The sequence below is a fragment of the Daphnia pulicaria genome, chromosome 2 (assembly GCF_021234035.1).
Source record: "Daphnia pulicaria isolate SC F1-1A chromosome 2, SC_F0-13Bv2, whole genome shotgun sequence".
NCBI lineage: Eukaryota > Metazoa > Arthropoda > Branchiopoda > Diplostraca > Daphniidae > Daphnia > Daphnia pulicaria.
Window position 1 is genome coordinate 7,695,003 of NC_060914.1, and position 26,171 is coordinate 7,721,173.

Sequence of the window (26,171 nt, forward strand, 5' to 3'; positions counted from 1 at the left end):
ATAGGGTGTGGGGTATAGGGGGTAGGGTAGTAGTAGCTAGTAGTGAAATTCAGAGGGTTTAATGTCCATTTAGTTATCCTTTATACGTTTCTTCCCTGAATGACCAATCGTCACCAAATTTTGTACATAATTCTGTCAAAATTTGATACATGTCGTAACGGGGTTTCATTTGTTTTCATTACTGTTTTAAAAATTTAATTTGCGTACTTGTTACCTAGCTGGTTGCCGAATCCTAGGCAGTGAATTCGCTTTTGTTTGCTTAACCTTCCAACTGTCAGTGCAGTGAGTGCTCAGCAGTGTTAACAAAAAGAAAAAAAGTTTGAATCTTCCCTAGCAAGACAAGTTTTGATGATATGCTATTGATATTTTGATGATATTTGATTTGATTTTTATTGTTCTTGTTCGATTTCGTCTTTATTGTTCTTATTATTGCCTCTTTTTGTTAACTGTTTTAATAAATGATGATCTTGATTTTAATAAATTTTTTGATCAAGTAAAATTTCTATTCCCCTTTTTTTTAACAGTTAGTCATCAACCAAGAAGTTGAGGAACATTTAAAAAATGTTTGATCATACTCATTTTGAAGCTCTGGGTCATCTCTCTCTTCTTCCCTTGTCCTCTCCACAGTCATCAAGATCTTTTGGCGGTCGTGAAGAGTTACCACCGATCTTCCACTTCCATTTACCTCCGAAAGTTTTTTAAGTATAATTTTTCAAAAGTTACAAATTTAAATTTCCTAAATGGCTTGTTCGAGTTTCGAACTCCGAACCATACGAGTGGCAGCCCGGGTTGCTAACCATTAGTCCAACATTGACATAAGATTTAAGGGAAAGCGTGGTCAGGTTGGTGTGTACACCAAACAATGTAACGAAAGACGAAGTAAAGCTATGGTAATATCACTAGCGACGCTACCATCGGTATCGATTTTGGAACCGGTCATAAAACACTTAGGTTATATGCCTGAATTAAGATTTTTTCAGCGGTGGTTTAATCTAACTGCTATAATAGCACATCCAATTCTTTATAGTTAATATGTAACTAATAATTTTTCCAATTCCATGTTACTATAGTAATAAATGTTGCTAAAACTTAATCTAAACGTGAAGTGCGACGTGGGGTGGCGGGGCGAAGCCTCCGCCACTCCTAAGTCGCACCACTCATAATATTAACAGATTATTAGTCAATTAGTTATAAAGAATCAATTATGAAAGAGAATAAAGGGAAACAGAATTTTCCAAACGTTCTAGTATGTATTAATCTACCATAACCTTTATTTTCTGTCTCTTTTACGTTTAAAAAAATTACCGAAGGATATTACCGAAGGAATCTTGTATTTTTTAAAAATTGGATTTCTTTTCTCTGATATTTCACGAAACGAAATGTCGATAATTGATGCCTATTTTTTCATCGTGTGGCTTTCAGGTCAAGTCAGCTATATCCTTATTATATATTTGGGGGACATAAACATGTTATGGTGATTTTGGCGAAATAAATTTTTTGCCATCTTTATGTAATTGACGTTTCCATAGTGTAGTCGTTATCACGTCGGCTTTACACGCTGAAGGTCCTCAGTTCGATCCTGGGTGGAAACAATTTGACAACTTTAACCCGAGTATGGAATTTCATTTCCTTTTGTACTTTCTCGATAATAGCCAATATCTGGACTTGTGTACTGCTATGTAAAATGTGTAATGGGAGAAGAGCGGTAGGAATCTTACACGCTAACTAGCTAGTCTGTACACTTAAGAGGGTGCCACTACCAAGTTGTATTTGTTTGGCTATCCGTCTGGTGTCATCCCAACGAAAAGCAGTCAAAACTGGCGCTTTTTTAACGCAACAATAACCACTGAAGTTTTGACTTGATTACTGCAAAATGGTAATGTTACATCACTAGAGATAATTTTACAACTATGCAGTCTATGATCCTAGCACTCATTACATACAAAGTAAAAAGATAAAATATAGGAATATCACTTATGTGTATCTTAGCAGTAAATCCTCATAACCACCGATGTAGTTATCACCATAGTGCGAGCGATAATCCAAGTGCATTTTACCATGACATATTAGATAGTATTGGATTACAACGTTGATTTGTATGAGCCTGGCTAGCTCAGTCGGAACAGCATGAGACTATTAAGTATTAATTGCAATTGTACACACGACCGGGGTTTTACATTTTTCGCTGAGATAATCGTACCTGGCAGGTTCTTTCTATATTGTGCGCAAATCTGCTACTGATACAGTGATAATTCTATTGTGTGATTATTGTTTTGTCACTATATATTTGATGTAAATCTTTAAATAAATGATACAAAAGTTTCCATATAAACAGATAAGCATGCAGAAAACCGCAAGTTATTTCATTTTAAAACATCTCAATGATGAACATCCGTTTTATAAGGGGGCACCCAGGTTTGAACTGGGGACATTTCGATCTGCAGTCGAATGCTCTACCACTGAGCTATACCCCCATAAATGTTTGTATGAGTTTACCTTCGACATTCTGGATTATAAGGTAATTATTTTGCGAAAAAAAACCTTATCTTTTAATTTTTGTTTCACACAGGATGCGCAAACAAAGAATCATTTGGTTAATAATTGAGTTTCTATTGAACAGGAGGCCACGTCAGATATTTCAGTTATTTGAGTGAAGAAACTGTGTGTTATTAAATAATACTTCTTGAACAGCTTTAACGCAGATCAGTTTCCATAAGCTGATGAGAATTTCTTTCAAACTTTCAAAAGTCAGGCTGATACGTAGAAATATTTTTAGTGAGCTGATTTTCAAATTCAATAAACACAACAATGAAACAATTTAACTGAATAAACCCAATAATAGTTCATTCCCTGCATTAGATTCAACTTAATAGGGGGCATCCGGGGTTGAACCGGGGACATTTCGATCTGCAGTCGAATGCTCTTCCACTGAGCTATACCCCAGATATTTTTAAATTTTACCGCGTATTTGTATTATTCCTCCATTTTAATTAAGAGTTTCTGACTCTGAATCAATCGATATGATTGATATTTTTTAAAAATTAGATTTCTTTTCTCTGATATTTCCCGAAACGAAATGTCGATAATTGATGCCTATTTTATCATCGTGTGGCTTTCAGGTCAAGTCAGCTATATCCTTATTATATATTTGGGGGACATAAACATGTTATGGTGATTTTGGCGAAATAAATTTTTTGCCATCTTTGTGAAACTGACGTTTCCATAGTGCAGTGGTTTTCACGTCGGCTTTACACGCTGAATGTCCTCAGTTCGATCCTGGATGGAAATAATTTTGCAACTTTAATCCGAATATGGAATTTCATTTCATTTTGCACTTTCTCGATAATAGCCAATATCTGGACTTGTGTACTGCTATGTAAAATGTGTAATGGAAGAAGAGCGGTAGGAATCTTACACGCTAACTAGCTGGTCTGTACACTTAAAAGGGTTCCACTACCAAGTTGTATTTGTTTGGCTATCCGTCTGGTGTCATCCCAACGAAAAGCAGTCAAAACTGGCGCCTTTTTAACGCAACAATAACCGCTGAAGTTTTGACTTGATTCCTGCAAAATGGTAATGTTACATCACTAGAGATAATTTTACAACTATGCAGTCTATTATCCTAGCACTCATTACATACAAAGTAAAAAGATAAAATATAGGAATATCACTTATGTGTATCTTAGCAGTAAATCCTCATAACCACCGATGTAGTTATCACCATAGTGCGAGCGATAATCCAAGTGCATTTTACCATGACATATTAGATAGTATTGGATTACAACGTTGATTTGTATGAGCCTGGCTAGCTCAGTCGGAACAGCATGAGACTCTTAAGTATTAATTGCAATTGTACACACGACCGGGGTTTTACATTTTTCGCTGAGATAATCGTACCTGGCAGGTTCTTTCTATATTGTGCGCAAATCTGCTACTGATACAGTGATAATTCTATGGTGTGATTATTGTTTTGTCACTATATATTTGATGTAAATCTTTAAATAAATGATACAAAAGTTTCCATATAAACAGGTAAGCATGCAGAAAACCGCAAGTTATTTCATTTTAAAACATCTCAATGATGAACATCCGTTTTATAAGGGGGCACCCAGGGTTGAACTGGGGACATTTCGATCTGCAGTCGAATGCTCTACCACTGAGCTATACCCCCATAAATGTTTGTATGAGTTTACCTTCAACATTCTGGATTATAAGGTATTAATTTTGCGAAAAAAACCTTATCTTTTAATTTTTGTTTCACACAGGATGCGCAAACAAAGAATCATTTGGTTAATAATTGAGTTTCTATTGAACAGGAGGCCACGTCAGATATTTCAGTTATTTGAGTGAAGAAACTGTGTGTTATTAAATAATACTTCTTGAACAGCTTTAACGCAGATCAGTTTCCATAAGCTGATGAGAATTTCTTTCAAACTTTCAAAAGTCAGGCTGATACGTAGAAATATTTTTAGTGAGCTGATTTTCAAATTCAATAAACACAACAATGAAACCATTTAACTGAATAAACCCAATAATAGTTCATTCCCTGTATTAGATTCAACTTAATAGGGGGCATCCGGGGTTGAACCGGGGACATTTCGATCTGCAGTCGAATGCTCTTCCACTGAGCTATACCCCCGATATTTTTACATTTTACCGCGTATTTGTATTATTCCTCCATTTTAATTAAGAGTTTCTGACTCTGAAATATCGATTGATATTTTTTAAAAATTAGATTTCTTTTCTCTGATATTTCACAAAACGAAATGTCGATAATTGATGCCTATTTAGTCATCGTGTGGCTTTCAGGTCAAGTCAGCTATATCCTTATTATATATTTGGGGGACATAAACATGTTATGGTGATTTTGGCGAAATAAATTTTTTGCCATCTTTATGAAATTGACGTTTCCATAGTGTAGTGGTTATCACGTCGGCTTTACACGCTGAAGGTCCTCAGTTCGATCCTGGGTGGAAACAATTTTACAACTTTAATCCGAGTATGGAATTTCATTTCCTTTTGTACTTTCTCGATAATAGCCAATATCTGGACTTGTGTACTGCTATGTAAAATGTGTAATGGAAGAAGAGCGGTAGGAATCTTACACGCTAACTAGCTAGTCTGTACACTTAAGAGGGTGCCACTACCAAGTTGTATTTGTTTGGCTATCCGTCTGGTGTCATCCCAACGAAAAGCAGTCAAAACTGGCGCTTTTTAACGCAACAATAACCGCTGAAGTTTTGACTTGATTACTGAAAAATGGTAATGTTACATCACTAGAGATAATTTTACAACTATGCGGTCTATTATCCTAGCACTCATTACATACAAAGTAAAAAGATGAAATATAGGAATATCACTTATGTGTATCTTAGCAGTAAATCCTCATAACCACCGATGTAGTTATCACCATAGTGCGAGCGATAATCCAAGTGCATTTTACCATGACATTTTAGATAGTATTGGATTACAACGTTGATTTGTATGAGCCTGGCTAGCTCAGTCGGAACAGCATGAGACTCTTAAGTATTAATTGCAATTGTACACACGACCGGGGTTTTACATTTTTCGCTGAGATAATCGTACCTGGCAGGTTCTTTCTATATTGTGCGCAAATCTGCTACTGATACAGTGATAATTCTATGGTGTGATTATTGTTTTGTCACTATATATTTGATGTAAATCTTTAAATAAATGATACAAAAGTTTCCATATAAACAGGTAAGCATGCAGAAAACCGCAAGTTATTTCATTTTAAAACATCTCAATCATGAACATCCGTTTTATAAGGGGGCACCCAGGGTTGAACTGGGGACATTTCGATCTGCAGTCGAATGCTCTACCACTGAGCTATACCCACATAAATGTTTGTATGAGTTTACCTTCAACATTCTGGATTATAAGGTATTAATTTTGCGAAAAAAACCTTATCTTTTAATTTTTGTTTCACACAGGATGCGCAAACAAAGAATCATTTGGTTAATAATTGAGTTTCTATTGAACAGGAGGCCACGTCAGATATTTCAGTTATTTGAGTGAAGAAACTGTGTGTTATTAAATAATACTTCTTGAACAGCTTTAACGCAGATCAGTTTCCATAAGCTGATGAGAATTTCTTTCAAACTTTCAAAAGTCAGGCTGATACGTAGAAATATTTTTAGTGAGCTGATTTTCAAATTCAATAAACACAACAATGAAACAATTTAACTGAATAAACCCAATAATAGTTCATTCCCTGTATTAGATTCAACTTAATAGGGGGCATCCGGGGTTGAACCGGGGACATTTCGATCTGCAGTCGAATGCTCTTCCACTGAGCTATACCCCCGATATTTTTACATTTTACCGCGTATTTGTATTATTCCTCCATTTTAATTAAGAGTTTCTGACTCTGAAATTTCGATTGATATTTTTTTAAAATTAGATTTCTTTTCTCTGATATTTCACGAAACGAAATGTCGATAATTGATGCCTATTTAGTCATCGTGTGGCTTTCAGGTCAAGTCAGCTATATCCTTATTATATATTTGGGGGACATAAACATGTTTTGGTGATTTTGGCGAAATAAATTTTTTGCCATCTTTATGAAATTGACGTTTCCATAGTGTACTGGTTATCACGTCGGCTTTACACGCTGAAGGTCCTCAGTTCGATCCTGGGTGGAAACAATTTTACAACTTTAATCCGAGTATGGAATTTCATTTCCTTTTGTAATTTCTCGATAATAGCCAATATCTGGACTTGTGTACTGCTATGTAAAATGTGTAATGGAAGAAGAGCGGTAGGAATCTTACACGCTAACTAGCTAGTCTGTACACTTAAGAGGGTGCCACTACCAAGTTGTATTTGTTTGGCTATCCGTCTGGTGTCATCCCAACGAAAAGCAGTCAAAACTGGCGCTTTTTTAACGCAACAATAACCGCTGAAGTTTTGACTTGATTACTGCAAAATGGTAATGTTACATCACTAGAGATAATTTTACAACTATGCAGTCTATCATCCTAGCACTCATTACATACAAAGTAAACAGATAAAATATAGGAATATCACTTATGTGTATCTTAGCAGTAAATCCTCATAACCACCGATGTAGTTATCACCATAGTGCGAGCGATAATTCAAGTGCATTTTACCATGACATATTAGATAGTATTGGATTACAACGTTGATTTGTATGAGCCTGGCTAGCTCAGTCGGAACAGCATGAGACCCTTAAGTATTAATTGCAATTGTACACACGACCGGGGTTTTACATTTTTCGCTGAGATAATCGTACCTGGCAGGTTCTTTCTATATTGTGCGCAAATCTGCTACTGATACAGTGATAATTCTATTGTGTGATTATTGTTTTGTCACTATATATTTGATGTAAATCTTTAAATAAATTATACAAAAGTTTCCATATAAACAGGTAAGCATGCAGAAAACCGCAAGTTATTTCATTTTAAAACATCTCAATGATGAACATCCGTTTCATAAGGGGGCACCCAGGGTTGAACTGGGGACATTTCGAACTGCAGTCGAATGCTCTACCACTGAGCTATACCCCCATAAATGTTTGTATGAGTTTACCTTCGACATTCTGGATTATAAGGTATTAATTTTGCGAAAAAAACCTTATCTTTTAATTTTTGTTTCACACAGGATGCGCAAACAAAGAATCATTTGGTTAATAATTGAGTTTCTATTGAACAGGAGGCCACGTCAGATATTTCAGTTATTTGAGTGAAGAAACTGTGTGTTATTAAATAATACTTCTTGAACAGCTTTAACGCAGATCAGTTTCCATAAGCTGATGAGAATTTCTTTCAAACTTTCAAAAGTCAGGCTGATACGTAGAAATATTTTTAGTGAGCTGATTTTCAAATTCAATAAACACAACAACGAAACAATTTAACTGAATAAACCCAATAATAGTTCATTCCCTGTATTAGATTCAACTTAATAGGGGGCATCCGGGGTTGATCCGGGGACATTTCGATCTGCAGTCGAATACTCTTCCACTGAGCTATACCCCCGATACTTTTACATTTTACCGCGTAGTTTTATTATTCCTCCATTTTAATTAAGAGTTTCTGACTCTGAAATATCGATTGATATTTTTTAAAAATTAGATTTCTTTTCTCTGATATTTCACGAAACGAAATGTCGATAATTGATGCCTATTTAGTCATCGTGTGGCTTTCAGGTCAAGTCAGCTATATCCTTATTATATATTTTGGGGACATAAACATGTTATGGTGATTTTGGCGAAATAAATTTTTTGCCATCTTTATGAAATTGACGTTTCCATAGTGTAGTGGTTATCACGTCGGCTTTACACGCTGAAGGTCCTCAGTTCGATCCTGGGTGGAAACAATTTTACAACTTTAATCCGAGTATGGAATTTCATTTCCTTTTGTAATTTCTCGATAATAGCCAATATCTGGACTTGTGTACTGCTATGTAAAATGTGTAATGGAAGAAGAGCGGTAGGAATCTTACACGCTAACTAGCTAGTCTGTACACTTAAGAGGGTGCCACTACCAAGTTGTATTTGTTTGGCTATCCGTCTGGTGTCATCCCAACGAAAAGCAGTCAAAACTGGCGCTTTTTTAACGCAACAATAACCGCTGAAGTTTTGACTTGATTACTGCAAAATGGTAATGTTACATCACTAGAGATAATTTTACAACTATGCAGTCTATCATCCTAGCACTCATTACATACAAAGTAAACAGATAAAATATAGGAATATCACTTATGTGTATCTTAGCAGTAAATCCTCATAACCACCGATGTAGTTATCACCATAGTGCGAGCGATAATTCAAGTGCATTTTACCATGACATATTAGATAGTATTGGATTACAACGTTGATTTGTATGAGCCTGGCTAGCTCAGTCGGAACAGCATGAGACCCTTAAGTATTAATTGCAATTGTACACACGACCGGGGTTTTACATTTTTCGCTGAGATAATCGTACCTGGCAGGTTCTTTCTATATTGTGCGCAAATCTGCTACTGATACAGTGATAATTCTATTGTGTGATTATTGTTTTGTCACTATATATTTGATGTAAATCTTTAAATAAATTATACAAAAGTTTCCATATAAACAGGCAAGCATGCAGAAAACCGCAAGATATTTCATTTTAAAACATCTCAATGATGAACATCCGTTTTTTAAGGGGGCACCCAGGGTTGAACTGGGGACATTTCGATCTGCAGTCGAATGCTCTACCACTGAGCTATACCCCCATAAATGTTTGTATGAGTTTACCTTCGACATTCTGGATTATAAGGTATTAATTTTGCGAAAAAAACCTTATCTTTTAATTTTTGTTTCACACAGGATGCGCAAACAAAGAATCATTTGGTTAATAATTGAGTTTCTATTGAACAGGAGGCCACGTCAGATATTTCAGTTATTTGAGTGAAGAAACTGTGTGTTATTAAATAATACTTCTTGAACAGCTTTAACGCAGATCAGTTTCCATAAGCTGATGAGAATTTCTTTCAAACTTTCAAAAGTCAGGCTGATACGTAGAAATATTTTTAGTGAGCTGATTTTCAAATTCAATAAACACAACCATGAAACAATTTAACTGAATAAACCCAATTATAGTTCATTCCCTGTATTAGATTCAACTTAATAGGGGGCATCCGGGGTTGAACCGGGGACATTTCGATCTGCAGTCGAGCTATACCCCCGATATTTTTACATTTTACCGCGTATTTGTATTATTCCTCCATTTTAATTAAGAGTTTCTGACTCTGAAATATCGATTGATATTTTTTAAAAATTAGATTTCTTTTCTCTGATATTTCACGAAACGAAATGTCGATAATTGATGCCTATTTAGTCATCGTGTGGCTTTCAGGTCAAGTCAGCTATATCCTTATTATATATTTTGGGGACATAAACATGTTATGGTGATTTTGGCGAAATAAATTTTTTGCCATCTTTATGAAATTCACGTTTCCATAGTGTAGTGGTTATCACGTCGGCTTTACACGCTGAAGGTCCTCAGTTCGATCCTGGGTGGAAACAATTTTACAACTTTAATCCGAGTATGGAATTTCATTTCCTTTTGTACTTTCTCGATAATAGCCAATATCTGGACTTGTGTACTGCTATGTAAAATGTGTAATGGAAGAAGAGCGGTAGGAATCTTACACGCTAACTAGCTGGTCTGTACACTTAAAAGGGTTCCACTACCAGTTTTCAATGGAGAAAAAGATTTTAAGTAAAAAGAATAAAACTTGAAAGGAAGGTTTTGTCAAGAGTGGGGTTCGAACCCACGCCTTCTTTGAAGACCAGAATGCCAAGTAACGGATTTTACAAGATTACCTATTAATCTATTATTTGAATTAGAATCTTAAGTCTGGCGCCTTAACCATTCGGCAATCTTGACATTGTTAACGCAATGACTACTTATATTGCAATGTGGCGTAAACTAGGTGTATTGAGAAGAGCACACAATTTTAAATTGCTCGAGGGTCGCGTAGCGACCTGATGAGCAATTGTGATTGCATAAGAATTTTAATTGCGAGGAATTCAATGTGTGGACCCAATTTATTGCCATCTAGCAGCTCTTTACAGCATTACATAAAGCGAAATACGCCCCCTTCTATCTGCGTACTTCAGACTTTTTTGTAATTTGTTCCTCTGTCTAGTTCCTGTTGTTAAAGTGGTTGGAGCCGTTCCGGTAGTTGCTTCCTCTGCTATTAGCTCTGAAATGAAATGATAAAGATAACCATTAGTTAGTGGTGGGTGGGTGAGGTATTATACATTCAATTCCTCGCAATTAAAATTCTTATGCAATCACAATTGCTCATCAGGTCGCTACGCGACCCTCGAGCAATTTAAAATTGCATGCAAATTTAAATTCTGCTCGTCCTTGAATGTGAGTTTAAAGCACTTCACTGAAGTATACCTGTTTCCTCATGATACAGACTAAACCCTTCAATTTCCAAGTACCGCATTCTCAAACAAGGGGTCTACTGTTTGTCTTTTGTAGAATTTTGTAAAGGTACTTTCTTGAGCCCAGTGGGCTGTTTTAAGAATAGTGTCAATAGGAATACCATTCTTTTCGGCTCTCGATGCTGCGGCACCTCTGGTGGAGTGAGCTGAAAAAATGGGATCGACTCCCGCTTCCGTTAGGATGGATTTTATCCACCGACCGACTGTCGATCCCGTTACTGGTTTGAAAGGCCTGATAGTGGCCATTAACAGTAACTGACTATTTTACGTGCCGCGTCTGTCAGGTAGATATAGTAGCCTAAACATGAAACCGGACACAATTTTGAATCGGCCAAATATTTTTGCAGAGTAAGGGAATGTAGGGCACCGTCATGTTGCGCTTTCCGCGGCTTGGATAAGCTGAAGGTGACTTTATCGCCAAAGAAGGTGATTGATTGTCGGGCGATTGACGCAATTTCAGAAACCCTTAATAAAGTAGTCAGCGCAAGGAGAATGACGAGCTTATGTGAGATTTGGGACAAATTCAAATTTTCATTATCTGGGATTGTTTTAAGATAGTCTAATACTACGTCTACGTTCCATATCGATTGGTATTTTGGTTTTGGAGGGTTCAAATTAAAGATTCCGTCCATCAGTTTGGTAACAATAGGGTGCTTTCCTATTTGGATTCCGTCTATGGTAGCAAGAGTGGTTGACAGCATCGATCTTGCCACGTTGATCGTGCTGTATGCTTTCCCGTTTGATGCCAAAAAGGCCAAAAATTCCAGAACATTGATTAAAGAGCTTGACATGGGATTAAGATTGAATCGAATACACCAATTACTCCAAGCGACCCAGGAGGATTGGTATGCAGACTGTGAAGAGGAACGGAGTCCTCCCAACAAAAGTCGGACCACTTCGTTCGAAAAACCTTGGCGTTGGTAGCCGTCCCGGATAATCTCCAGGCGGCTAGCCAGATTGATTTGGCCGCTACTAGAGGGTGGGGTAGTCCCTGAGCTGATTGGAGGAGGTTCTGTGATTGCGGTAGGACTAGTGGCATATCGCATGTCAATTCTAGTAGGAGGGGGTACCATGGTTGGCTCGGCCAGATCGGGCAAACGAATACGATCGACGTCCGTTCCTGACGGATCTTGTATAAACAATCCATGATGAGCGAGAATGGGGGGAATGCGTAGCCCTGAAGATTCGACCAGTTCGACGCTAGAGCGTTCACCCGCCAAGCGTTCGGTTGAGGTTTCCAGCTGATAAACCTGTCTAGTTGGGCATTCCATGTCGTTGCAAATAAGTCGGTTGTCATCGGCCACCTCTTCGCTATCGCTAGAAATAGATTCGGTGACAATTTCCAGTCGCTTGCGTCCGCTTTCCCCCTGGATTCCTGATCTGCAATGATATTGAGGTAACCCGGCAGATAAATAGCATGCAAAACTATCGATCGCGACTCACACCAGTTAGCTACGTCGATAGCGATTCTGTTAAGTCTATGGGATCTGGAGCCCCCTTTTTTATTTACATACGCCACTGCTGTAGCGTTATCCAAGTATAGCAGGACTGAAATGGTAGTCGCGTGCGGGGCAAATGATTTGAGGCAATTAAAAGCCGCGCTTAATTCTAGCTCGTTGATGTGTCTATTCTGGTCATCTACGCCCCATGGCCCTCTTGTTGTAACACCGTTACAATGGCCACCCCATCCCGAAAGGCACGCGTCTGAATAAATAATTAAATCTGGATCGGCGACTGTTAACGGTTTACCATTGACTTCTTTCAAATTTTCGACCCACCTTCTTAAATCGCGCACTGCTTCCTGAGATAGGGATATTTTTCGTTCCAAGTTGGAATTGAATTTGGTATTATCAATGTACTGACTTTGAAGACTACGATAGTGTGCCTGGGCGAAATTTAAAGCGGAAGTGGCCCAAGTAAATTTGCCCAAGATCCGTGCTATTTCGTACAACGAAATCTGATTTTTGTCGATGGCTAAGGCACACAAATCAATAATAGAATCTACTTTGGTATCCGGAAGGGACACCGATAAATTCATAGAATTCACGATCAATCCAAGAAATTCTATAGTCTGGCTCGGAGTTGCTATAGACTTCGTTTGGTGTACGATAAAACCTAGGTCTTCTAAAAGCCCCTTGGCGATATTGAAGTCTTTTGCCGCCTGTTCTTTTGAAGAGCTAATGATAAGTATATCGTCGAGGTAAAAAATTAATTTAATTCCATTTTTACGAAGGAAAGCCACGACTGGTTTCAATATCTTTGTAAAGCCCCAAGGGGCTGACGATAACCCGAAGGGTAGGCAAGTAAATTCGTACACCCTTCCTTTCCATTCGAATTGGAGAAAACGACAATGGGAGGGGAGGATGGGCACCGTTAAATAAGCGTCTTGAAGGTCGATTTTTACCATCCAATCCCCTTTTTTAAGCAAGTGTTTAAGCATGGCCGTTCCTTCCATTTTAAAATGGCGGTACAGAATATTTACGTTCAAAGGTTTTAAGTTAACTACGGGCCTAAATCCTCCAGATTTTTTGGGAATGACAAATAGCGAACTAACATAATCGCTTGTTGTGGATAGCCTGATAGCATTTTTTTCAAGAAGAGCCTTTACTTCTTGATCGCATAGATTCTCTTGCATTTTACCTAATGTTAGGGATTTTTGAGGTTTAAATTTGCATGGGGGGGGGAACTGAATTCGACTTTAAACCCGTTCGTGACCGAATCCAAAACCCACGGGTCTTTTGTGATTTTCGTCCACCGTGACGAGAAATGACTTAATCTACCGCCTACTGGAATACTTAGAGTGAGAGGCGAAGCAAATTCCGGTACATACCTGCCGTTGTTGAATCCGCCGCGGCCACCTCCACGATGACTGAACGGTTGATGGTTGGAAAATTGGAAGCCTCCGCGCCCGTTCTGATGTTGGCCTCCAGTAAATCGGTTTGTTTGGTTGCTTCCGGTACCGTGGGATCCTCTACCTCCTCTGCCACCACTGCTGGGGCGAATGCTTGGCCCGCCATTGCGGCCGTTCGGAATAGCCGCTAAAACGGCGTCAGCTTTGGCCGTTTTCAACAACGCCTTAAGAAAAGTGTCTCCAAAGAGCATTTCAAATTCTTTCTCGTCGAAATTCTTCTCACGTTTCAGCATCGCCACAAAGGATGGATTTGTTTGTTTTAGCAAATTATTTCGTCGAAAGTCAGTGCAAGCAAAAAAGGCATGAGCCCATTGTTTAATTGCTACTTTGGCTGCGTCGCGTACTGTCTCTTCCTGTGCAGTTTCCCAGATGAATAACATCGGTCTTACAATATCCAAAATCTTAAATTGCATAGCTCTCATTTCCATTTCCTTGTTGTCAATCTTTTCCTTCGTGGCCACCGAATTTTTCAACTCTTTGAGGCGGCGGTAAACAGAATCATCCATTTCGGGGTTAAGCAATTCGAACGAAGAAGAAAATTTTGGTTGAAAACGCTCTCTTAGCTTCTTAGCCTTGGATTTTGCAAAAGATTTTGAGATCCACTTTCTGATCTTTTTAGATGATGTACTAGACACTCTAAACTCAGTTACGTCTACATCTAATTTTGGTCGTTTGGGCTCTTTGGGCTCACCTGCTTGGCCCGCCATTGGAATTTCGTCTTGGGCATCGTTATCGGGCACTTCTTCTTCCACGTGTTGGGGGTCTTCTGGGAGACGTAGTTCTCCATCTTCTTGGTCTGCCATGACACGCTTTCGAGAAAATTTTTCACGTTTTCTAGAAGATTTTTGTATACTCTCGTCGGAATCACTATTAGAATCTGAAACTGTCTCTGACGCACTGGTACTTTTAGGCATCGAAAAAATAACCTGTGCGACTGTCTCGTGTAAAGAGCAAAAAAGGTCTGAAGTACGCAGATAGAAGGGGGCGTATTTCGCTTTATGTAATGCTGTAAAGAGCTGCTAGATGGCAATAAATTGGGTCCACACATTCAAGGACGAGAAGAATTTAAATTTGCATGCAATTGTAACAATGACAGGGAAAAATATCAATAATTTATGGTAATTGTATGCTTTTCTGTTCAATTTTAGAGGATCATTGCAGGTTTAATCGACAGTGCCACAACCGAATGGCCGTCAGAAAATACCACTGGGACGACAAAAGCCGGTTTCTACCAGTAGAAGAAAAAGAACGATAAGAAAGATTATGCCCTTTCGTTTTGCAAGTACTTGTTTGATCACTGGGTATTTACACTTTTCACGAGATATTCGTAAGAATGTGGAATGTGGTTTCATTCTGTTGGCAGACCTGACAATGGTCCTTTTATCAAAATGAAAGTGATTATAGTATGGAGTTGCGGATGATTGAACTCCAAGCTTTTCGCATGCAAAGCGATCACTCTACCACTGAGTTACAACCCCTTGAAAATCGAGACTACCAGTATGTTCTCAATACTTGCTTTTTAACACTCGATTATTTGCAAAACCTTGGAGCTGCGGAGGATTGAACTCCGGTCTTCTCACATGCGAAGCGAGCACTCTACCTCTGAGTTACAACCCCTTAACAATTGTTCGTTTGCTTTGAGTGACTTTTCACGATTGCGACACGTATGTGTTTTCAATGGAGAAGAAGATTTTAAGTAAAAAGAATAAAACTTGAAAGGAAGGTTTTGTCAAGAGTGGGGTTCGAACCCACGCCTTTCTCGAAGACCAGAATGCCAAATAACGGATTTAACAAGATTACCTATTAATCTATTATTTGATTTTGTATCTTAAGTCTGGCGCCTTAACCACTCGGCCATCTTGACATTGTTATCGCAATGACTACTTATATTGCAATGTGGCGTAAACTAGGTGTATTGAAAAGAGCACGCAATTGTAACAATGACAGGGAAAAATATCAATAATTAATGGCAATTATATGCTTTTCTGTTCAATTTTCAAGGATCATGGCAGGTTTAATCGACAGTGCCACAACCGAATGGCCGTCAGAAAATACCACTGGGACGACAAAAGCCGGTTTCTACCAGTAGAAGAAAGGAAGGATAAGAAAGATTATGCCCTATACTTTTGCAAGTACTTGTTTGATCACTGGGTATTTACACTTTTCACGAGATATTCGTAAGAATGTGGAATGTAGTTTCATTCTGTTGGCAGACCTGACAATGGTCTTTTTTTTCAAAATGAAAGTGATTATAGTATGGAGTTGCGGATGATTGAACTCCGGGCTTTTCGCATGCAAAGCAAACACTCTACCACTGAGTTACAACCCCTTGAAAATCGAGACTACCAGTATGGGCTTGATACTTGCTTTTTAACACTCGATTATTTGCAAAACCTTGGAGCTGCGGAGGATTGAACTCCGGTCTTCTCACATGCGAAGCGAGCACTCTACCTCTGAGTTACAACCCCTTAACAATTGTTCGTTTGCTTTGAGTGACTTTTCACGATTGCAACACGTATGTGTTTTCAATGGAGAAAAAGATTTTAAGTAAAAAGAATAAAACTTGAAAGGAAGGTTTTGTCAAGAGTGGGGTTCGAACCCACGCCTTCTTTGAAGACCAGAATGCCAAGTAACGGATTTTACAAGATTACCTATTAATCTATTATTTGAATTAGAATCTTAAGTCTGGCGCCTTAACCATTCGGCAATCTTGACATTGTTAACGCAATGACTACTTATATTGCAATGTGGCGTAAACTAGGTGTATTGAGAAGAGCACACAATTGTAACAATGACAGGGAAAAATATCAATAATTAATGGCAATTATATGCTTTTCTGTTCAATTTTAGAGGATCATGGCAGGTTTAATCGACAGTGCCACAACCGAATGGCCGTCAGAAAATACCGCTGGCACGACAAAAGCCGATTTCTACCAGTAGAAGAAAAAGAACGATAAGAAAGATTATGCCCTATCGTTTTGCAAGGTACTTGTTTGATCACTGGGTATTTACACTTTCTACGAGATATTCGTAGGAATGTGGAATGCAGTTTCATTCTGTTGGCAGACCTGACAATGGTCCTTTTATCAAAATGAAAGTGATTATAGTATGGAGTTGCGGATGATTGAACTCGAAGCTTTTCGCATGCAAAGCGATCACTCTACCACTGAGTTACAACCCCTTGAAAATCGATACTACCAGTATGTTCCTGATACTTGCTTTTTAACACTCGATTATTTGCAAAAGCTTGGAGTTGCGGAGGATTGAACTCCGGTCTTCTCACATGCGAAGCGAGCACTCTACCTCTGTGTTACAACCCCTTAGCAATTGTTCGTTTGCTTTGAGTGACTTTTCACGATTGCGACACGTATGTGTTTTCAATGGAGAAGAAGATTTTAAGTAAAAAGAATAAAACTTGAAAGGAAGGTTTTGTCAAGAGTGGGGATCGAACCCACGCCTTCTTCGAAGACCAGAATGCCAAGTAACGGATTTTACAAGATAACCTATTAATCTATTATTTGAATTAGAATCTTAAGTCTGACGCCTTAACCATTCGGCAATCTTGACATTGTTAACGCAATGACTACTTATATTGCAATGTGGCGTAAACTAGGTGTATTGAGAAGAGCACACAATTGTAACAATGACAGGGAAAAATATCAATAATTAATGGCAATTGTATGCTTTTCTGTTCAATTTTAGAAGATCATTGCAGGTTTAATCGAAAGTGCCACTACCGAATGGCCGTCAGAAAATACCACTGGGACGACAAAAGCCGGTTTCTACCAGTAGAAGAAAAAGAACGATAAGAAAGATTATGCCCTATCGTTTTGCAAGTACTTGTTTGATCACTGGGTATTTACACTTTTCACGAGATATTCGTAAGAATGTGGAATGTGGTTTCATTCTGTTGGCAGACCTGACAATGGTCTTTTTTTTCAAAATGAAAGTGTTTGTACTATGGAGTTGCGGAGGATTGAACTCCAAGCTTTTCGCATGCAAAGCGATCACTATACCACTGAGTTACAACCCCTTGAAAATCGAGACTACCAGTATGTTCCTGATACTTGCTTTTTAACACTCGATTATTTGCAAAAGCTTGAAGTTGCTGAGGATTGAACTCCGGTCTTCTCACATGCGAAGCGAGCACTCTACCTCTGAGTTACAGCCCCTTAACATTTGTTCGTTTGCTTTGAGTGACTTTTCACGATTGCGACACGTATGTGTTTTCAATGGAGAAGAAGATTTAAAGTGAAAAAGAATAAAACTTGAAAGGAAGGTTTTGTAAAGAGTGGGGTACGAACCCACGCCTTCTTCGAAGACCAGAATGCCAAGTAACGGATTCTACAAGATTACCTATTAATCTATTATTTGAATTAGAATCTTAAGTCTGGCGCCTTAACCACTCGGTCATCTTGACATTGTCAACGCAATAACTACTTATATTGCAATGTGGCGTAAACTAGGTGTATTGAGAAGATTTAATTTTAATTTGATTTTAATTTTAATTTGATTTTATTTTAATTTGATTTATTTGTAACGCGCACTATCCAAGTAAAGTTCTAATGACGCGAATTTAACGTCATATCCTTGAAAGCAATCAAGGATCCTGTCTAATAACATTTTTTAGTGTTATGCCGCAGCCTCAAGGCCCAGGCCAACAGTTTTAGGACGGGTTCAGCAGGGGATCGAAACCAGAGCATCATTGCCTTTTTTCAAAACATTGACGCTCTAGCTACTACACCCGTCACTACCAGTAGAAGAGCAAACAATTTTAACAATGACAGGGCAAAATATCAATAATTAATGGCAATTGTATGCTTTTCTGTTCAATTTTCGAAGATCACTGCAGGTTTCATCGAAAGTGCCACAACCGAATGGCCGTCAAAAAAAACCGCTGGGACGACAAAAGCCGGTTTCTACCAGTAGAAGAAAAAGAACGATAAGAAAGATTATGCCCTATCGTTTTGCAAGTACTTGTTTGATCACTGGGTATTTACACTTTTCACGAGATATTCGTAAGAATGTGGAATGTGGTTTCATTCTGTTGGCAGACCTGACAATGGTCTTTTTTTTTCAAAATGAAAGTGTTTGTACTATGGAGTTGCGGAGGATAGAACTCCGGGCTTTTCTCATGCAAAGCGAACACTCTACCACTGACTTACAACCCCTTACTGTTAATTCGTTTGCTTTGAGTGACTTTTAACGATTGCGACACGTATGTAAGTAAAAAGAATAAAACTTGAAAAGAAGGTTTTGTCAAGAGTGGGGTTCGAACCCACGCCTTTCTCGAAGACCAGAATGCCAAATAACGGATTTAACAAGATTACCTATTAATCTATTATTTGATTTTGTATCTTAAGTCTGGCGCCTTAACCACTCGGCCATCTTGACATTGTTATCGCAATGACTACTTATATTGCAATGTGGCGTAAACTAGGTGTATTGAAAAGAGCACGCAATTGTAACAATGACAGGGAAAAATATCAATAATTAATGGCAATTATATGCTTTTCTGTTCAATTTTCAAGGATCATGGCAGGTTTAATCGACAGTGCCACAACCGAATGGCCGTCAGAAAATACCACTGGGACGACAAAAGCCGGTTTCTACCAGTAGAAGAAAGGAAGGATAAGAAAGATTATGCCCTATCCTTTTGCAAGTACTTGTTTGATCACTGGGTATTTACACTTTTCACGAGATATTCGTAAGAATGTGGAATGTAGTTTCATTCTGTTGGCAGACCTGACAATGGTCTTTTTTTTCAAAATGAAAGTGATTATAGTATGGAGTTGCGGATGATTGAACTCCGGGCTTTTCGCATGCAAAGCAAACACTCTACCACTGAGTTACAACCCCTTGAAAATCGAGACTACCAGTATGGGCTTGATACTTGCTTTTTAACACTCGATTATTTGCAAAACCTTGGAGCTGCGGAGGATTGAACTCCGGTCTTCTCACATGCGAAGCGAGCACTCTACCTCTGAGTTACAACCCCTTAACAATTGTTCGTTTGCTTTGAGTGACTTTTCACGATTGCAACACGTATGTGTTTTCAATGGAGAAAAAGATTTTAAGTAAAAAGAATAAAACTTGAAAGGAAGGTTTTGTCAAGAGTGGGGTTCGAACCCACGCCTTCTTTGAAGACCAGAATGCCAAGTAACGGATTTTACAAGATTACCTATTAATCTATTATTTGAATTAGAATCTTAAGTCTGGCGCCTTAACCATTCGGCAATCTTGACATTGTTAACGCAATGACTACTTATATTGCAATGTGGCGTAAACTAGGTGTATTGAGAAGAGCACACAATTGTAACAATGACAGGGAAAAATATCAATAATTAATGGCAATTATATGCTTTTCTGTTCAATTTTAGAGGATCATGGCAGGTTTAATCGACAGTGCCACAACCGAATGGCCGTCAGAAAATACCGCTGGCACGACAAAAGCCGATTTAACCAGTAGAAGAAAAAGAACGATAAGAAAGATTATGCCCTATCGTTTTGCAAGGTACTTGTTTGATCACTGGGTATTTACACTTTCTACGAGATATTCGTAGGAATGTTGAATGCAGTTTCATTCTGTTGGCAGACCTGACAATGGTCCTTTTATCAAAATGAAAGTGATTATAGTATCGAGTTGCGGATGATTGAACTCCAAGCTTTTCGCATGCAAAGCAACCACTCTAGCACTGAGTTACAACCCCTTTAAAATCGAGACTACCAGTATGTTCTTGATACTTGCTTTTTAACACTCGAATATTTGCAAAACCTTGGAGCTGCGGAGGATTGAACTCCGGTCTTCTCACATGCGAAGCGAGCACTCTACCTCTGAGTTACAACCCCTTAACAATTGTTCGTTTGCTTTGAGTGACTTTTCACGATTGCGACACGTATGTGTTTTCAATGGAGAAGAAGATTTTAAGTAAAAAGAATAAAACTTGAAAGGAAGGTTTTGTCAAGAGTGGGGTTCGAACCCACGCCTTCTTCGAAGACCAGAATGCCAAGTAACGGATTTTACAAGATTACCTATTAATCTATTATTTGAATTAGAATCTTAAGTCTGACGCCTTAACCATTCGGCAATCTTGACATTGTTAACGCAATGACTACTTATATTGCAATGTGGCGTAAACTAGGTGTATTGAGAAGAGCACACAATTGTAACAATGACAGGGAAAAATATCAATAATTAATGGCAATTGTATGCTTTTCTGTTCAATTTTAGAGGGTCATTGCAGGTTTAATCGACAGTGCCACAACCGAATGGCCGTCAGAAAATACCACTGGGACGACAAAAGCCGGTTTCTACCAGTAGAAGAAAAAGAACGATAAGAAAGATTATGCCCTATCGTTTTGCAAGTACTTGTTTGATCACTGGGTATTTACACTTTTCACGAGATATTCGTAAGAATGTGGAATGTGGTTTCATTCTGTTGGCAGACCTGACAATGGTCTTTTTTTCAAAATGAAAGTGTTTGTACTATGGAGTTGCGGAGGATTGAACTCCGGGCTTTTCGCATGCAAAGCGAACACTCTACCACTGAGTTACAACCCCTTGATATTAATTCGTTTGCTTTGAGTGACTTTTAACGATTGCGACACTTATGTAAGTAAAAAGAATAAAACTTGAAAGGAAGGTTTTGTCAAGAGTGGGGTTCGAACCCACGCCTTTCTCGAAGACCAGAATGCCAAATAACGGATTTAACAAGATTACCTATTAATCTATTATTTGATTTTGTATCTTAAGTCTGGCGCCTTAACCACTCGGCCATCTTGACATTGTTATCGCAATGACTACTTTTATTGCAATGTGGCGTAAACTAGGTGTATTGAAAAGAGCACGCAATTGTAACTATGACAGGGCAAAATATCAATAATTAATGGCAATTATATGCTTTTCTGTTCAATTTTCAAGGATCATGGCAGGTTTAATCGACAGTGCCACAACCGAATGGCCGTCAGAAAATACCACTGGGACGACAAAAGCCGGTTTCTACCAGTAGAAGAAAAAGAACGATAAGAAAGATTATGCCCTATCGTTTTGCAAGTACTTGTTTGATCACTCGGTATTTACACTTTTCACGAGATATTCGTAAGAATGTTGAATGTGGTTTCATTCTGTTGGCAGACCTAACAATGGTCTTTTTTTTCAAAATGAAAGTGATTATAGTATGGAGTTGCGGAGGATTGAACTCCAAGCTTTTCGCATGCAAAGCGATCACTCTACCACTGAGTTACAACCCCTTGAAAATCGAGACTACCAGTATATTCCTGATACTTGCTTTTTAACACTCGATTATTTGCAAAAGCTTGAAGTTGCTGAGGATTGAACTCCGGTCTTCTCACATGCGAAGCGAGCACTCTACCTCTGAGTTACAACCCCTTAACTTATGCTCGTTTGCTTTGAGTGACTGTTAACGATTGTGACACATTTGTGTTTTCAATGGAGAAGAAGATTTAAAGTGAAAAAGAATAAAACTTGAAAGGAAGGTTTTGTCAAGAGTGGGGTACGAACCCACGCCTTCTTCGAAGACCAGAATGCCAAGTAACGGATTTCACAAGATTACCTATTAATCTATTATTTGAATTAGTATCTTAAGTCTGGCGCCTTAACCACTCGGCCATCTTGACATTGTTAACGCAATGACTACTTATCGCTTAGGTATATTTATATACGAAGGTCCTTAACAATATAGGGTGTGGGGTATAGGGGGTAGGGTAGTAGTAGCTAGTAGTGAAATTCAGAGGGTTTAATGTCCATTTAGTTATCCTTTATACGTTTCTTCCCTGAATGACCAATCGTCACCAAATTTTGTACATAATTCTGTCAAAATTTGATACATGTCGTAACGGGGTTTCATTTGTTTTCATTACTGTTTTAAAAATTTAATTTGCGTACTTGTTACCTAGCTGGTTGCCGAATCCTAGGCAGTGAATTCGCTTTTGTTTGCTTAACCTTCCAACTGTCAGTGCAGTGAGTGCTCAGCAGTGTTAACAAAAAGAAAAAAAGTTTGAATCTTCCCTAGCAAGACAAGTTTTGATGATATGATATTGATATTTTGATGATATTTGATTTGATTTTTATTGTTCTTGTTCGATTTCGTCTTTATTGTTCTTATTATTGCCTCTTTTTGTTAACTGTTTTTAATAAATGATGATCTTGATTTTAATAAATTTTTTGATCAAGTAAAATTTCTATTCCCCTTTTTTTTAACAGTTAGTCATCAACCAAGAAGTTGAGGAACATTTAAAAAATGTTTGATCATACTCATTTTGAAGCTCTGGGTCATCTCTCTCTTCTTCCCTTGTCCTCTCCACAGTCATCAAGATCTTTTGGCGGTCGTGAAGAGTTACCACCGATCTTCCACTTCCATTTACCTCCGAAAGTTTTTTAAGTATAATTTTTCAAAAGTTACAAATTTAAATTTCCTAAATGGCTTGTTCGAGTTTCGAACTCCGAACCATACGAGTGGCAGCCCGGGTTGCTAACCATTAGTCCAACATTGACATAAGATTTAAGGGAAAGCGTGGTCAGGTTGGTGTGTACACCAAACAATGTAACGAAAGACGAAGTAAAGCTATGGTAATATCACTAGCGACGCTACCATCGGTATCGATTTTGGAACCGGTCATAAAACACTTAGGTTATATGCCTGAATTAAGATTTTTTCAGCGGTGGTTTAATCTAACTGCTATAATAGCACATCCAATTCTTTATAGTTAATATGTAACTAATAATTTTTCCAATTCCATGTTACTATAGTAATAAATGTTGCTAAAACTTAATCTAAACGTGAAGTGCGACGTGGGGTGGCGGGGCGAAGCCTCCGCCACTCCTAAGTCGCACCACTCATAATATTAACAGATTATTAGTCAATTAGTTATAAAGAATCAATTATGAAAGAGAATAAAGGGAAACAGAATTTTCCAAACGTTCTAGTATGTATTAATCTACCATAACCTTTATTTTCTGTCTCTTTTACGTTTAAAAAAATTACCGAAGGATATTACCGAAGGAATCTTGTATTTTTTAAAAATTGGATTTCTTTTCTCTGATATTTCACGAAACGAAATGTCGATAATTGATGCCTATTTTTTCATCGTGTGGCTTTCAGGTCAAGTCAGCTATATCCTTATTATATATTTGGGGGACATAAACATGTTATGGTGATTTTGGCGAAATAAATTTTTTGCCATCTTTATGTAATTGACGTTTCCATAGTGTAGTCGTTATCACGTCGGCTTTACACGCTGAAGGTCCTCAGTTCGATCCTGGGTGGAAACAATTTTACAACTTTAATCCGAGTATGGAATTTCATTTCCTATTGTACTTTCTCGATAATATCCAATATCTGGACTTGTGTACTGCTATGTAAAATGTGTAATGGGAGAAGAGCGGTAGGAATCTTACACGCTAACTAGCTAGTCTGTACACTTAAGAAGGTGCCACTACCAAGTTGTATTTGTTTGGCTATCCGTCTGGTGTCATCCCAACGAAAAGCAGTCAAAACTGGCGCTTTTTTAACGCAACAATAACCGCTGAAGTTTTGACTTGATTACTGCAAAATGGTAATGTTACATCACTAGAGATAATTTTACAACTATGCAGTCTATCATCCTAGCACTCATTACATACAAATTAAAAAAAGATAAAATATAGGAATATCACTTATGTGTATCTTAGCAGTAAATCCTCATAACCACCGATGTAGTTATCACCATAGTGCGAGCGATAATCCAAGTGCATTTTACCATGACATATTAGATAGTATTGTATTACAACGTTGATTTGTATGAGCCTGGCTAGCTCAGTCGGAACAGCATGAGACTCTTAAGTATTAATTGCAATTGTACACACGACCGGGGTTTTACATTTTTCGCTGAGATAATCGTACCTGGCAGGTTCTTTCTATATTGTGCGCAAATCTACTACTGATACAGTGATATTTCTATTGTGTGATTATTGTTTTGTCACTATATATTTGATGTAAATCTTTAAATAAATGATACAAAAGTTTCCATATAAACAGGTAAGCATGCAGAAAACCGCAAGTTATTTCATTATTAAACATCTCAATGATGAACATCCGTTTTATAAGGGGGCACCCAGGTTTGAACTGGGGACATTTCGATCTGCAGTCGAATGCTCTACCACTGAGCTATACCCCCATAAATGTTTGAATGAGTTTACCTTCGACATTCTGGATTATAAGGTATTAATTTTGCGAAAAAAACCTTATCTTTTAATTTTTGTTTCACACAGAATGCGCAAACAAAGAATCATTTGGTTAATAATTGAGTTTCTATTGAACAGGAGGTCACGTCAGATATTTCAGTTATTTAAGTGAAGAAACTGTGTGTTATTAAATAATACTTCTTGAACAGCTTTAACGCAGATCAGTTTCCATAAGCTGATGAGAATTTCTTTCAAACTTTCAAAAGTCAGGCTGATACGTAGAAATATTTTTAGTGAGCTGATTTTCAAATTCAATAAACACAACAATGAAACAATTTAACTGAATAAACCCAATAATAGTTCATTCCCTGTATTAGATTCAACTTAATAGGGGGCATCCTGGGTTGACCCGGGGACATTTCGATCTGCAGTCGAATGCTCTTCCACTGAGCTATACCCCCGATATTTTTACATTTTACCGCGTATTTGTATTATTCCTCCATTTTAATTAAGAGTTTCTGACTCTGAAATATCGATTGATATTTTTTAAAAATTAGATTTCTTTTCTCTGATATTTCACGAAACGAAATGTCGGTAATTGATGCCTATTTTATCATCGTGTGGCTTTCAGGTCAAGTCAGCTATATCCTTATTATATATTTGGGGGACATAAACATGTTATGGTGATTTTGGCGAAATAAATTTTTTGCCATCTTTATTAAATTGACGTTTCCATAGTGTACTGGTTATCACATCGGCTTTACACGCTGAAGGTCCTAAGTTCGATCCTGGGTGGAAACAATTTGACAACTTTAACCCGAGTATGGAATTTCATTTCCTTTTGTACTTTCTCGATAATAGCCAATATCTGGACTTGTGTACTGCTATGTAAAATGTGTAATGGAAGAAGAGCGGTAGGAATCTTACACGCTAACTAGCTAGTCTGTACACTTAAGAGGGTGCCACTACCAAGTTGTATTTGTTTGGCTATCCGTCTGGTGTCATCCCAACGAAAAGCAGTCAAAACTGGCGCTTTTTTAACGCAACAATAACCGCTGAAGTTTTGACTTGATTACTGCAAAATGGTAATGTTATATAACTAGAGATAATTT

General features: G+C 37.9%; 1 protein-coding gene and 32 non-coding genes across 33 annotated transcripts; 6 read left to right on the forward strand and 27 right to left on the reverse strand.

Annotated features, from left to right (window-relative positions):
* Positions 1-1,519: 1,519 nt before the first annotated feature.
* Trnav-uac lies at positions 1,520-1,592 on the forward strand. The gene has a single exon. It is a non-coding gene; the product is annotated as a tRNA-Val (tRNA).
* An 810-nt stretch (positions 1,593-2,402) lies between these two features.
* On the reverse strand, positions 2,403-2,474 carry Trnac-gca. The gene has a single exon. It is a non-coding gene; the product is annotated as a tRNA-Cys (tRNA).
* A 397-nt stretch (positions 2,475-2,871) lies between these two features.
* Trnac-gca lies at positions 2,872-2,943 on the reverse strand. Its single transcript has one exon. It is a non-coding gene; the product is annotated as a tRNA-Cys (tRNA).
* Positions 2,944-4,099: 1,156 nt separating this feature from the next.
* On the reverse strand, positions 4,100-4,171 carry Trnac-gca. The gene has a single exon. It is a non-coding gene; the product is annotated as a tRNA-Cys (tRNA).
* Positions 4,172-4,567: 396 nt separating this feature from the next.
* Positions 4,568-4,639, reverse strand: Trnac-gca. Its single transcript has one exon. It is a non-coding gene; the product is annotated as a tRNA-Cys (tRNA).
* A 267-nt stretch (positions 4,640-4,906) lies between these two features.
* Positions 4,907-4,979, forward strand: Trnav-uac. Its single transcript has one exon. It is a non-coding gene; the product is annotated as a tRNA-Val (tRNA).
* Positions 4,980-5,788: 809 nt separating this feature from the next.
* Trnac-gca lies at positions 5,789-5,860 on the reverse strand. Its single transcript has one exon. It is a non-coding gene; the product is annotated as a tRNA-Cys (tRNA).
* Positions 5,861-6,256: 396 nt separating this feature from the next.
* Positions 6,257-6,328, reverse strand: Trnac-gca. The gene has a single exon. It is a non-coding gene; the product is annotated as a tRNA-Cys (tRNA).
* Positions 6,329-6,595: 267 nt separating this feature from the next.
* Trnav-uac lies at positions 6,596-6,668 on the forward strand. The gene has a single exon. It is a non-coding gene; the product is annotated as a tRNA-Val (tRNA).
* An 810-nt stretch (positions 6,669-7,478) lies between these two features.
* Trnac-gca lies at positions 7,479-7,550 on the reverse strand. The gene has a single exon. It is a non-coding gene; the product is annotated as a tRNA-Cys (tRNA).
* Positions 7,551-7,946: 396 nt separating this feature from the next.
* Trnac-gca lies at positions 7,947-8,018 on the reverse strand. The gene has a single exon. It is a non-coding gene; the product is annotated as a tRNA-Cys (tRNA).
* A 267-nt stretch (positions 8,019-8,285) lies between these two features.
* Trnav-uac lies at positions 8,286-8,358 on the forward strand. Its single transcript has one exon. It is a non-coding gene; the product is annotated as a tRNA-Val (tRNA).
* Positions 8,359-9,168: 810 nt separating this feature from the next.
* On the reverse strand, positions 9,169-9,240 carry Trnac-gca. Its single transcript has one exon. It is a non-coding gene; the product is annotated as a tRNA-Cys (tRNA).
* Positions 9,241-9,960: 720 nt separating this feature from the next.
* Positions 9,961-10,033, forward strand: Trnav-uac. Its single transcript has one exon. It is a non-coding gene; the product is annotated as a tRNA-Val (tRNA).
* A 227-nt stretch (positions 10,034-10,260) lies between these two features.
* Positions 10,261-10,397, reverse strand: Trnal-uaa. The gene is made up of 2 exons: positions 10,361-10,397; positions 10,261-10,305 (listed from the first exon to the last, which is right to left on the reverse strand). It is a non-coding gene; the product is annotated as a tRNA-Leu (tRNA).
* Positions 10,398-10,557: 160 nt separating this feature from the next.
* LOC124326008 lies at positions 10,558-14,802 on the reverse strand. Its single transcript, XM_046784573.1, has 2 exons — positions 13,797-14,802; positions 10,558-10,716 (listed from the first exon to the last, which is right to left on the reverse strand). The coding sequence occupies exons 1-2, from the start codon at positions 14,789-14,791 to the stop codon at positions 10,656-10,658; spliced, it is 1,056 nt and encodes a 351-aa protein (XP_046640529.1). The 5' UTR covers positions 14,792-14,802; the 3' UTR covers positions 10,558-10,655.
* Positions 14,803-15,422: 620 nt separating this feature from the next.
* Trnaa-cgc lies at positions 15,423-15,494 on the reverse strand. Its single transcript has one exon. It is a non-coding gene; the product is annotated as a tRNA-Ala (tRNA).
* Positions 15,495-15,604: 110 nt separating this feature from the next.
* On the reverse strand, positions 15,605-15,741 carry Trnal-uaa. Its single transcript has 2 exons — positions 15,705-15,741; positions 15,605-15,649 (listed from the first exon to the last, which is right to left on the reverse strand). It is a non-coding gene; the product is annotated as a tRNA-Leu (tRNA).
* A 393-nt stretch (positions 15,742-16,134) lies between these two features.
* Trnaa-ugc lies at positions 16,135-16,206 on the reverse strand. Its single transcript has one exon. It is a non-coding gene; the product is annotated as a tRNA-Ala (tRNA).
* A 67-nt stretch (positions 16,207-16,273) lies between these two features.
* Positions 16,274-16,345, reverse strand: Trnaa-cgc. The gene has a single exon. It is a non-coding gene; the product is annotated as a tRNA-Ala (tRNA).
* Positions 16,346-16,455: 110 nt separating this feature from the next.
* On the reverse strand, positions 16,456-16,592 carry Trnal-uaa. The gene is made up of 2 exons: positions 16,556-16,592; positions 16,456-16,500 (listed from the first exon to the last, which is right to left on the reverse strand). It is a non-coding gene; the product is annotated as a tRNA-Leu (tRNA).
* A 715-nt stretch (positions 16,593-17,307) lies between these two features.
* Positions 17,308-17,444, reverse strand: Trnal-uaa. Its single transcript has 2 exons — positions 17,408-17,444; positions 17,308-17,352 (listed from the first exon to the last, which is right to left on the reverse strand). It is a non-coding gene; the product is annotated as a tRNA-Leu (tRNA).
* Positions 17,445-19,134: 1,690 nt separating this feature from the next.
* Positions 19,135-19,271, reverse strand: Trnal-uaa. The gene is made up of 2 exons: positions 19,235-19,271; positions 19,135-19,179 (listed from the first exon to the last, which is right to left on the reverse strand). It is a non-coding gene; the product is annotated as a tRNA-Leu (tRNA).
* Positions 19,272-19,664: 393 nt separating this feature from the next.
* On the reverse strand, positions 19,665-19,736 carry Trnaa-ugc. Its single transcript has one exon. It is a non-coding gene; the product is annotated as a tRNA-Ala (tRNA).
* Positions 19,737-19,803: 67 nt separating this feature from the next.
* Trnaa-cgc lies at positions 19,804-19,875 on the reverse strand. Its single transcript has one exon. It is a non-coding gene; the product is annotated as a tRNA-Ala (tRNA).
* A 110-nt stretch (positions 19,876-19,985) lies between these two features.
* Positions 19,986-20,122, reverse strand: Trnal-uaa. The gene is made up of 2 exons: positions 20,086-20,122; positions 19,986-20,030 (listed from the first exon to the last, which is right to left on the reverse strand). It is a non-coding gene; the product is annotated as a tRNA-Leu (tRNA).
* Positions 20,123-20,654: 532 nt separating this feature from the next.
* Trnaa-cgc lies at positions 20,655-20,726 on the reverse strand. Its single transcript has one exon. It is a non-coding gene; the product is annotated as a tRNA-Ala (tRNA).
* A 110-nt stretch (positions 20,727-20,836) lies between these two features.
* Positions 20,837-20,973, reverse strand: Trnal-uaa. The gene is made up of 2 exons: positions 20,937-20,973; positions 20,837-20,881 (listed from the first exon to the last, which is right to left on the reverse strand). It is a non-coding gene; the product is annotated as a tRNA-Leu (tRNA).
* A 393-nt stretch (positions 20,974-21,366) lies between these two features.
* On the reverse strand, positions 21,367-21,438 carry Trnaa-ugc. The gene has a single exon. It is a non-coding gene; the product is annotated as a tRNA-Ala (tRNA).
* Positions 21,439-21,524: 86 nt separating this feature from the next.
* Positions 21,525-21,661, reverse strand: Trnal-uaa. Its single transcript has 2 exons — positions 21,625-21,661; positions 21,525-21,569 (listed from the first exon to the last, which is right to left on the reverse strand). It is a non-coding gene; the product is annotated as a tRNA-Leu (tRNA).
* Positions 21,662-22,377: 716 nt separating this feature from the next.
* Trnal-uaa lies at positions 22,378-22,514 on the reverse strand. The gene is made up of 2 exons: positions 22,478-22,514; positions 22,378-22,422 (listed from the first exon to the last, which is right to left on the reverse strand). It is a non-coding gene; the product is annotated as a tRNA-Leu (tRNA).
* A 1,581-nt stretch (positions 22,515-24,095) lies between these two features.
* Positions 24,096-24,168, forward strand: Trnav-uac. Its single transcript has one exon. It is a non-coding gene; the product is annotated as a tRNA-Val (tRNA).
* An 812-nt stretch (positions 24,169-24,980) lies between these two features.
* On the reverse strand, positions 24,981-25,052 carry Trnac-gca. The gene has a single exon. It is a non-coding gene; the product is annotated as a tRNA-Cys (tRNA).
* Positions 25,053-26,171: the final 1,119 nt, after the last annotated feature.